Source organism: Nannobrachium achirus, assembly GCF_963921795.1.
Source record: "Nannobrachium achirus genome assembly, chromosome: 17".
Lineage (NCBI taxonomy): Eukaryota > Metazoa > Chordata > Actinopteri > Myctophiformes > Myctophidae > Nannobrachium > Nannobrachium achirus.
The window spans coordinates 30,800,431-30,812,122 of record NC_137824.1 but is presented as its reverse complement, the minus strand read 5'-3'; the positions used below and the strand labels follow the sequence as shown (position 1 = coordinate 30,812,122).

Sequence of the window (11,692 nt, the reverse complement as noted above, 5' to 3'; positions counted from 1 at the left end):
CACGCACGCACACACACACACACACACACACACACACACACACACACACACACACACACACACACACACACACACACACACACACACACACACACACACACACACACACACACACACACACACACACCATATTGCACATTATCATTATTTGCATATTGTTCAAGTAACCTACTGCTTTAACCATATGAGACCATGAGTATATTATATGTTTACTTGGCAAGTTAGATTTACCTGATTAATGGTATACTGTTGTAATAAATGATCCAGCATGTTTTTCTTTTTTCACACAACAGAGGGCACCAACCTGTAGTGGCTCCATTCGCTCCACTGTGAGTTACACAGAGCATCCTGAGCTCGAACACACACGTCTCTGTGCTTGACTTTGAACTGATGTATGTCCGTGGTCTTAGAAATGAAAAAGAGACAATATGCCATTTCAATATTTTAGACATTAATGTACAGCAGTTCTTCTCAACCATTTCTGGGTCAGATCCCACATGAAAATCTCAGATGCAAAGTGTCATTTAATTTTATTTAATTGTTTTCATTTCCCCACAAAATTATAAAAAATAAATGAAAAAACATGGCCGTATCATATAGTATAGTTATTTACAATATAAAATCTTTCTGTATCCATGTGGAACAACAAGTGCGGCCAATTTCAACACAGGACACTGCCACATGACAAAGTATGACTCAGGCTTCAGCCACTCACCATTGGAGGACGGAGACACAAAGGGTTGGAACAGTTTCTACTACATCCCCTCCTGACCTCTGCCACCTGGAAGCTGAGAGGGAAGTACGAGTAGGGGCTGCTCCATGAACTGGGGTAGACCCACTCTATTGTGGTGCTGTTTACTCGACTGATCGTCACTCTGCCAGGTTTCACTGAGAGAGGCACAGAAACCAGAGAGAGAGAGAGAGAGAGAGAGAGAGAGAGAGAGAGGGAGGGAGAAAGAAAGAGTCAAATGTGGCTTGTAGGTTTCATTACAGTAGTTACAAATACATCAATTTTTTCAACTATTGTAACTTAAATCTTTTAATTTATTTTCATTACTGCGTTAATCGAATGTAACCAGAGGATCCATTTTAATGTATAACTTCATCATCATGACATGTATTCAGAACTAAATGTGCATTCATTACAATATATACCATAATTTAGACATTTAGTATAATTTAGACTTATAATATTAAATATTAAAATAGTGAAAATTGCATCTCACGAATATGCAGTAAGACATACCCATTGAAAGCCGCGGCTACTTAATTGACTGCAGTCCCCCACAGGTTTATACAAGACCCTCTCCTTTTTCCTGATACAGTAAATATCTTTGTAGAAAATAGATCAACGAGTTCACAATGTGCCCGATTACAACATTTTGTGAGCTTGTAGATCGTTATTTTCACTTGGATGTTTGCCCCAGAATAGGGACCCTATAGAGTTCATTCGGCTAAATGGTTAGAAAATGAATACATCTTTAGATCAAACTATCATTCACCTATCTTAGACAGGTAGAAGCTCTGAGAGTATTCCTCCACCAGGAAAAGGTTACTGGTGACATAGATGCTGAGAAAGACACGCTGCGTCTCCTCTGCGTGGGAACAGTGCTGTTTGTCCAGGCAGGACAGACTACCGGTATGTCCACTGCTGTCCACCGTACAGACAACGTCCCCTGCTGGTGAGGAGCACGTCCATCGCTGTCCACTGGGATCCACAGAGCACTGCGTAGGGTCCATACCATCATAGCCACTATGCACAAGACAGGATGGCATTGTTTGGTTTAGATGCTTCAAAATAACACCTGAATATGCCGCTAACATTCTAAATATCATGTATCTGCTTTCACATACACTATCTGTATTATGTACAGTATATGTATGTACGTATGTATGTCTTTATTTGTTATTTTTAATCTTGTTCTATCTCTCGTACTTTGCTCGTACTCTACCTCTCTCCTCTCTCTTCTCACTGAATACTACAAAACATTCTGATGCTGATCAGATGAGATAACAAATTGATAATTTTCTAAAGGCAGAATTGTGTCTTCTGATAGACAATACGTTAAAGTCATCAACACTTTTCCAGCTAATATTGTTCAAAGATTGTCTTAGAGCATTGAATACAATACAACTTTACTTTTTTGCTTACCGTTCAACTCTGACAAAGGTTATTTTCCCTGAGCGATACTCATCCCATTGCCAAGAGCACTGGAACTCTCCGTTGTAATTCTGTGCAGAACAGTCTAAATAGTCTGGTGGTGAATAATGATATACATACATATATTATTAATATTGTTATATACACAAACACCTATAGTATACTGTACAAACTAAAAGTATACTGTATAGGCAAATGTATGCCGAACATGGATCAAACATACAAACAAACCATATGCAAACATACATTGAAAAGGTGCTGGTACTTGCATAACTTGGTTGAATTTATTAATCCATTCTTTTTTGTATATTATGTACTTTCCTCTAACAACTTGCATTTACAGTAGCTTATACCCAAGTCTATGGTGATCATTATTTGTTTTTCATTATTACTGACTACAGTATTTACCTACAACCTACTAAAAGTACTGCTACGCTAGTACTTTTATCACTACTTATTTTTATATTTTTTCCACCTATTTATATTATTATATGGCTGGACATATGCTGCTTGGCACAGTCAGTCTGCCAGTCTTGTTTGACAGGTCCATACCTTGGCCAGTCTTCTGTAAAATCTTCCTCTCCCCCAGTTCTTCATCCTCTTGGATCAGTACCACGGTGTGGTTGAGGAGTGATCCATCCTTGCCGTGGCAGGTGTAGTTGCCTCCTCCCTGGCTCTCATCCAACTGTACGAGGTACGAGTTCCCCCTGATGGTTTCATCCTCCGCGACCCCATCCTTCATCCAGGAAATGTCGTTAATATCATCTTCATCAGCGGTGTGGTTCAAGCAGGTCAACGGCAGCTGGCCGGAGGAGCCAGTCACCTCCACGATGACAACTTAAAAAAAAGCAGGTAATTTTTCTTATACAGTAGCTGCAGTTAAACCGGATTTATAGGAAATTGGCACATGTTTTCGGAAACCTACCATTCGGCAGGAGAGTCCATTGATTCCTTGGGTTCTGGACACATACTTGTTGTAGAAGTGTGCAAAAGATGCTGAACACACACAATCTCATCTGAACAAAGGAGAGAGATAGTAGTTAACACTATAAACTTTTGAACAAATATAGACTTGAATTCACATTCTCCAATACATTAGGCCTAATCCATTACCATAACATTGTAGCAATAATAAATTAGTAAAAACCTCTATCCAGATCAACTATTGCACTATAGCTACCTTAATTGTCGCTGGTGGCCACCACCATTAGAATGCTACAGGAGAGCATTTGGATCAGCTTTTATACATGCTGCTGACATTTGAGTCAAGGAAATTTCCCAGTCCAAAGAGTAACTTTGCTTTCCAACTGTCCTAAGCAAACAGAGGAATACCAGAGATATTAACATCACTCTCTCACTTCCTGTCGCATAGGAGGTATGTCTTCATTGTCTTGTTGAGAAAGTGATTTTTAGGCTGTTCGGATTGTGATAATTGTGGCCCATTCATGCTGCCCTTCCTCTTTCATTGAGTGGGCTGTATTCTCGTGCTATGCCTATTGTTTTTACAGGGAAGTGAAATATGAATGCTGCGTTGTCCAGTGGTGGGAGAAGTAAAAGTATCAATACCAAAGTGTAAAAATAGTTTCAAAGAACAAAGTTGAGCCGAGAGCTTCTGAGAGTTCAAAGTGATGATGACTCTAGTCCAGGTGGTGATGAGGTGCTCATGAAGTTTAATCAGGATCATAAATGAAGAGGGGTCCCTTCGAAATTAGCAAACTTCAAGCACAACACTTCAGGTCCTCATTAGGACACACCTGGATCCACCTTGTACTCTTCCTCTCTCTTGAACATTATTTACCAGTAGCCCTCCTGTAACTTATTATTATATATTTTTTAAGTAAAAGTACCTTGAATTGTAATGAAGTATAATACTTGTCCCAATCCCAAGCAGTTGGAAACGATTTGAGTCATTCCACTTTCGTTTAGATATAGATCTATGATGACATTATTATGGGCTTTTGGACGATAGACAGCTACATTCTTGCTGCACTGCTGTGACGTGCTGTCAGACCACTAGTTCTCGACATAAGCTATAAGACCAGTAAGACTCCCTAATCGGGAGATAAGCGACCGTAGGTGGCTTATCTCCACAAAACCACTGGATCACTCGTGTAGGACTATGAGCATGCATGTTTCTGTACAGTACATCATTTTTAGGGAAGCTGTGTTTTTTTGTTAGTATACTGGTTTCATTTAGGTGTCACCAACCTTCATTTTCTGTCTTACTTTAATGCCCATGCATGGAGATTTCTTTATCCATCTGTCTGTGTCTCTTTTATGTCCCCCATAGTTTGATCAATGCAGTAAATGTGCTTAGTTAATATTAGTGTGGTCTGACTTTATTTCTTTCCGGATGAACTTTATTTTGCATTCCTACTCCTCCCAGAAGACCGGTTGCTTATATGTCCCTTGAGATAAAGAGACGCAGGTTAAGATGGCTCGGTCATGTATTGAGGATACCCAATGAAAGGCTACCCAAAGTTGACTTATAATATCTTAATAATAATAATAATACATCAGACTTATTTAGCGCTTTTCAAGGTACCAAAGTCGCTTTACAAAACAGAAATAAAAAAGTAATAAACAACTTTATTAAGACAATTTTTTAAAAGGCTAAAAGCTAAAAAAATAAAATTAGCAGGGACACAGAACAAATTAAAATAGCAAATGGGGAGAGTAGCATTAGGTGGGGAAAGCAAGTCTAAAAAGGTGGGTTTTGAGGGAGGCTTTGAACATGGCAAGGGTGGGGGTGGCTTTTATGTGAGGTGGGAGTGGGTTCCAAAGGGTGGGGGCTGCAAGAGAAAGCCCTGTCACCCCAGGTGCGTTCTTTTGTTTTATGGGTGAATTCCAGGAGGTTGGCATTGCCAGACCTGAGGGTGCGGGAGGGAACATGAGGTCTGACGAGGTCAGAGAGATGGCGGGGACCCTGGTTGTTGAGGGCCTTGTAGTTGGTGATCAGTATTTTGAAATCAATTCTGCGTTTTACTGGGAGCCAATGGAGGTCATGGAGAACTGGGGTGATGTGGTCTCTTGATCGGGGTTTGGTGAGGAGCCGGGCTGCAGAGCTTTGCACATATTGACGTATATGTCATATGTCAAATCGACCGGCTTCATCGGGACACGCAGGGGTGCATTTTGCTAAGAGAAACATTATATAGTTTAATTTGTATTCGTATTCGTATGTATTCGTGAATTCATTTTCTCCTTTGACTTTAATTAAAAATACACTTTCCCAAATATGGAGATGACTGAAATCAGAGATGTCTCATCATCCCTCTACTACAATTCTTTGTTATCCCATGTTAAAGCCCTACAATAATATCCTGTTCCGAAATATTAAGGCCATGTTATTTAATGTTAAAGGTCCTACACCATGCATTTAAAAATTATTTATATAACACTGTTTGTGTCCCAAAAACGTTTTTGAAAAGGTTTGAGGCTAAATTACCACTCCTGAATACAGAGCCCCTGTAATTTCTGCCTGGCTTTCAGAGCATTTTCAGCTGCAGTACCACCTTGTCCTGAGTGGGAGGACTGCGCTATTGAGCCAGTTTTGGCCCCACACTCCTCCCCACCTCCTGCTCAGCAGGCCTGCCCACCCCTCCCCAACCCTCTCCCAGCTCCTCCTGCCTCCTTCTCAGGCCTGCCCACCCCTCCCCAACCCTCTCCCAGCTCCTCCTGCCTCCTTCTCAGGCCTTGTGACATCACAAATCTGACCTTTCACAATCAGGACCGTTCTGAGACATGCTAACATAGATCTGCCCATAAACTGAGAAAGACACAATGGTCAGAAATAGGACTTTGTGAGGATAGAAGTTGCTGGTGGGACACCAAGAAAATACATAAAAATTGGAAAAATGTAAATTCATGGTGTAGTCCCTTTAAAGCAATTTTACTGTTGCTGTTTTTCCTGGGTAATTGTTTAAAGTTCAGTACTCACTAATAGGTAGGTTAAAACACAATTTGCTTTGACACATGAAGATATAATCATACGGTGTGACACTAAATCATTTGGTGTGACATTCCAAATAGTGAAAAATCATACCTTTATTAATGATGAAACCAAAAAAGATTTTATGGATTACATAGAAAATAGTATCAGGAAGAGTCACAAATATTTGTGTAATTTTAGAGAAAGTTTTGTCAGAATAAATTTAAAATATGTTGAAAGATCGACAACATGGGCCTCACACAGAGTGTTGATTATGAAAAAGAAATACAGATTTAATTAATTTTCACAAAACTATAGTGGATCACAGGTTAGTTATGATAAAGGACTTTGATAAAGTGAGTAACTTAAGAAAGGTGTACTCCATTTTCATTTTATGAACAATTATTGTCATGTACAACAAACTGCTGAATAAAGTCTGATCCCAATAAAATATCTAAAAACAGAATGTGTTTCCATAAAGTTGAGAGTGAGTAGAACAAAAGTAAATCATTTTTATGCCTGCTATTTAAAGTTTTTTTAAAAACACATTTTTGGGGGCGTCACGTCACTGACCCACATGCAATTTCAAGCTTTTTCTCACTTGGTTCTTGGTAAAAAAAGATATCTTAAATTTGATGGACACAAACACATTTTGATACATTTAACAAGGACCAGTATAATCATTTGTAAATGTTAAAACATTTACCCAAGGACCACCAGTAATTATGCCAATGGACCGCTCGTTAACAGTGATTTAATCAATCAGAATGTTCCAAGGATGTGTCAGAGAGAGAGAGAGAGAGAGAGAGAGAGGGAGAGAGAGAGAGAGAGAGAGAGAGAGAGAGAGAGAGAGAGAGAGAGAGAGAGAGACAGAGATGGGGGGGGTGGTTGAGGAGCGATCCATCCTTGCCATGGCAGGTGTAGTTGCCTCCTCCCTGGCTCTCATCCAACTGTACGAGGTACGAGTTCCCCCTGATGGTTTCATCCTCCGCCACCCCGTCCTTCATCCAGGAGATGCTGTTAATATCATCATCATCTTCAACACCGGTGTGGTTCAAGCAGGTCAACGGCAGCTGACCAGAGGAGCAAGTCACCTCCACGATGACAACTTAAAAAAAGCAGGTAGTTTTTCTTATACAGTAGCTGCAGTTAAACCGGATTTATAGGAAATTGGCACATGTTTTCTGAAACCTACCATTCGGCAGGAGAGTCCATTGATTCCTTGGGTTCTGGACACAGACTTGTTGTAGAAGTGTGCAAAAGATGCTGATCACACACAATCTCATCTGAACAAAGGAGAGAGATAGCAGTTAATTAAATTAACACTATAAACTTTTGAACAAATATAGATTTGAATTCACATTCTCCAATACATTAGGCCTACTCCATTACCATAACATTGTAGCAATAATAAATTAGTAAAAACCTCTATCCAGATTAACTATTGCACTATAGCTACCTTAATTGCCGCTGGTGGCCACCACCATTAGAATGCCACAGGACAGCATTTGGATCAGCTTTTATACATGCTGACATTTGAGTCAAGGAAATTTCCTTGACTCAAATGAGTAACTTCGCTTTCCAACTGTCCTAAACAAACAGAGGAATACCAGAGATATATTCATCACTCTCTCACTTCCTGTCGCATAGGAAAAATAGTGTAAAAATAGTTTCAAAGAACAAAGTTGAGCCGAGAGCTTCTGAGAATTCAAAGGGTGATGTCCAGGTGGTGATGAGGTGCTCATGAAGTTTTATCAGGATCATAAATTATGGGCTTTTGGACGATAGACAGTGGCCTGGGCGGCAGCTACATTCTTGCTGCACTGCTGTGACGTGCTGTCAGACCACTAGTCCTCGACATAAGCTATAAGAAAACAAACAAATTAAAATAGCAAAAGGTGGGGAAAGCAAGTCTAAAAAGGTGGGTTTTGAGGGAGGCTTTGAACACAGCAAGGGTGGGGGTGGCTTTTATGTGAGGTGGGAGTGGGTTCCAAAGTGTGGGGGCTGCAAGAGAAAGCCCTGTCACCCCAGGTGCGTTCTTTTGTTTTATGGGTGAATTCCAGGAGGTTGGCATTGCCAGACCTGAGGGTGCGGGAGGGAACATGAGGTTTGACGAGGTGAGAGAGATGGCGGGGACCCTGGTTGTTGAGGGCCTTGTAGTTGGTGATCAGTATTTTGAAATCAATTCTGCGTTTTACTGGGAGCCAATGGAGGTCATGGAGAACTGGGGTGATGTGGTCTCTTGATCGGGGTTTGGTGAGGAGGCGGGCTGCAGAGCTTTGCACATATTGACGTATATGTCATATGTAAAATCGACCGGCTTCATCGGGACACGCAGGGGTGTATTTTTCTAAGAGATACGTTACATAGTTTAATTTATATTTGTGAGTTAATTTTCTCCATTGACTCTGATTAAAAATACACTTTTCCCAAATATGGAGATGACTGAAATCAGAGATGTCTGACATCATACACCACATAAGACTTCCAAGATATGGACTCAATATTGATGACATCAGGGATCTCCATATATGGGCATATAAGGGACAAGGACTGACACAGAGATATCCATATATGGCCATTAATGTATTAGTGAATTCATTTTCCCCATTGTCATGAATGGGGAAAATTCAAATGGTAAGGCGGAATTAATTTGCCAGTGTGATTCGCGTCACGGCAACCATTAAGTGCAATCTCCAATTGCATCTTTCTAGTTACTTTACACCGCTGGTCCTTTTAACAACAACTACAAACAGGTTTACTTTCTCATTCTAATCTTCTGATGTCATTGGCACACCGTCATCACCTGTGAGCCAACACACACAATGAGAAAGATTAAACACTGCTTCAGAATAAGATATATAGGCCTACTGTTAAGATCTTATCTTTATAGGCTTATAGGAACCCTTGGCACAACATGAGTAAATGAGACAGCTCTCTTCTCAGGTGGGCTAAGAGCAAAGCAACAATAGTAAACCAGGAATGAGAGCAACCTAAACTTACCTTAAGTTACCTTTCTTTTTTACCTTTATGTTCTGTTTTCATATATATTACATATATTATATAGGCTATATATATATTTAAAAATGACCATATAGACCTTCTCCCTTCATCCCTCCACAAGGCTCCAGAAAAACAAAATGACTCAGTTCATTCTTTAAAAGAAAATACTACCCACCTCTACCAAACCTGGCTGTTAAAGCAAAAAAGAAGAAGAACATATGTTGAAATGTTAACATAAAAAATGTGATTGGGTGCAACAAACAAAACAGAATGAAGGAGTGAGTGTTAAATACACAATTAATAGTTTTATCATGGCAAGAAAAGAACACATCAAACTATAGGCAAAGAAGATCTTATACAATCATCTTTTGGGAGATTTAAGGTGCAACTTTCATAATCTGCTACAGAGGAACGGTAAAGGTTAGTCAGCGTGGGTGTTATCCTATGTAGTTTTGGTTACTCTCGAAATTGGCATTCAAAAGCTGAAGAGTCTTCTAATCTAGACTAACCTCTTGTAACCTGGCCTTTATTTGTTTGTATTACTTCCCTGTTTGTTTCTATTTGGTGACGTGCATGTATGTGAGAGAGAGAGAGAAAGAGAGCAATACACTGCTTAGCCTTGGTGTGGCCTCTCACTCTTCCCCTTTTAGTCTCTGACCTCAAACGTACTTTTCCCTGAGAGGGTTGCTGTGGCGTCTTTTTGTGGCTCCCTTTATTGCTTAAAAAAATATTTTTTTGATTGATTTATTCTTGATTTATTTGCACTGACTTTGGTCACTTATTTTCTGGCCCTGCACTATTGGGCTGTGTTGGTTGAACTGAGTACTATTGCTGTGTTGGTTTGGCAGTGTGATACTTGTGTTGCATTGACAAGCATTGACTGTTATGTGCACTTTTTTGTTTGGCACTGTCTGTTAAGTTGTGCTTTGAGTATAGCTTTTTTTTTCGGTGTGTGTGACGTGTCACTTTATGAGCGTTGAATGTTTCGTGGTCACTTTATGTATATGTTACAGCATGTTTGGGTAACTCAGGACGTTCATTGTAAGAGCGCTTGTTTCGTTCACCACACACTAATCACCACCAGATGGCGACGACAGCCCATAGACAGCCATTCACTAGTGCAGGCGCTGACGTCACTCGTTTGCGACTCCCTTTCTTTATTTACTAGCCTAGCTGGGCGGTGTTTAGCCATTAGCTTAGCCATTAGCTTAGCCATTAGCTTACTATGAGCGTTTATCTTGGGCTTGCCCAGGCCTTACGGCCTGGGCATAAATATAACGATTGCATTCACCACGGCTTCGTAACTCGCGCGGCCGGCGGAGCGCCGGGGGGCGAAGAGCAGGACCAAGGTCTGCTGGCCTTCGCGCCGCTTGCAATGTCGTGGACAATCGATGGGCTCCGCCTGGAGGACGTTGTTGTGGGCGACCGCTTGTTCCGCCCCGTGCGGCACCGCGAGTGCTCCGTTTCTCGGCCGTCCTGTTTCTCTAACATCCGGTGACATATATATTCTTCTTTTTTGCAATAGCTTTTCGACACTTTATGTTTATATTCTTCTTTTTTTTGTGCTTGCTCTTTGGACTACAGTTCTCTTTTTATTTTTCCTACTTCTTTGTAACTTGTAACCTTAAACTGTTGTGCTGCCTCTGGGCAACTGAACTTCCCCCGTGGGATAATAAAGGTATCTATCTATCTTGCTATGAAGTTCTGCATTTACTGTAATCTGACAAGAGAATAGCATGTTTGTAGTGTACATATATGGCCACTAGATGTCAGTAGATTACAGGAGAGTGATGCAGTTCTCCTGTTCCTACTTTCACTTTCCTTAGAACATAGTGGTTCTCAATCTTTAAACTGTGGTCTCTGGACCACCAGCATATTTTGAACAATCCCCAAGGACCACCCAGCCTATCTCCCCACATCAATATGTATTTAAGACATATAACTCATTTCTATTTAAGTGTTTTAGATGAGTTTTTATTAACATTAAAGATCTTAATACCAGATTTATGCTTGGTTGCATGCCAGTGTCCAAACTGCAATGCGTTGTGAGCTGTGAGTTCAGCTATTTTCATTGCACATGCAATTTCAAGCTTTTTCACTCGGTTCTTGGTAAAAAAAGATATCTTAAATTTGATGGACACAAACACATTTTGATACATTTAACAAATGTTAAATGTTAAAACATTTACCCAAGGACCACCAGTAATTATGCCAATGGACCGCTCGTTAACAGTGATTTAATCAACCAGAATGTTCCAAGGATCTGTCGGGTACTAATTTAGCTGTTCACTTACTGTAACAGCTATGCACACAGTTTGATTTAAGTGATATTACATCAGAAGTATGGTGTCCTGACCTGTAGATCTTATATATATTACACATTAAAGTGTTTAATTGAAATCTGCAGGTGACTCTTAAGGTATAAATTGACATACATTAATGTTAGGTGGTTGTAAAGATTGATCTGGCTGGACAAGGGCTTGTGTTAGTCAGGACATGGGAGCTCTCTCTGCTTATGTGGCTCAGTGCTGGAATGCCTCCAATATGCCATAGAAGTAGAACACCCTGCAGTGATGTCATCGTCCTGAGAGAGAGAG

General features: G+C 40.4%; 1 protein-coding gene across 1 annotated transcript; it reads right to left on the bottom strand.

Annotated features, from left to right (window-relative positions):
• Nucleotides 1-282: 282 nt before the first annotated feature.
• il12ba (interleukin 12Ba) lies at nucleotides 283-7,099 on the bottom strand (the record flags this gene model as incomplete). Its single annotated transcript, XM_080746663.1, has 6 exons — nucleotides 283-405; nucleotides 716-888; nucleotides 1,503-1,753; nucleotides 2,153-2,255; nucleotides 2,714-2,998; nucleotides 7,003-7,099. The coding sequence occupies 6 exons, from the start codon at nucleotides 7,097-7,099 to the stop codon at nucleotides 283-285; spliced, it is 1,032 nt and encodes a 343-aa protein (XP_080602789.1).
• Between the last annotated feature and the right edge of the window lie 4,593 nt (nucleotides 7,100-11,692).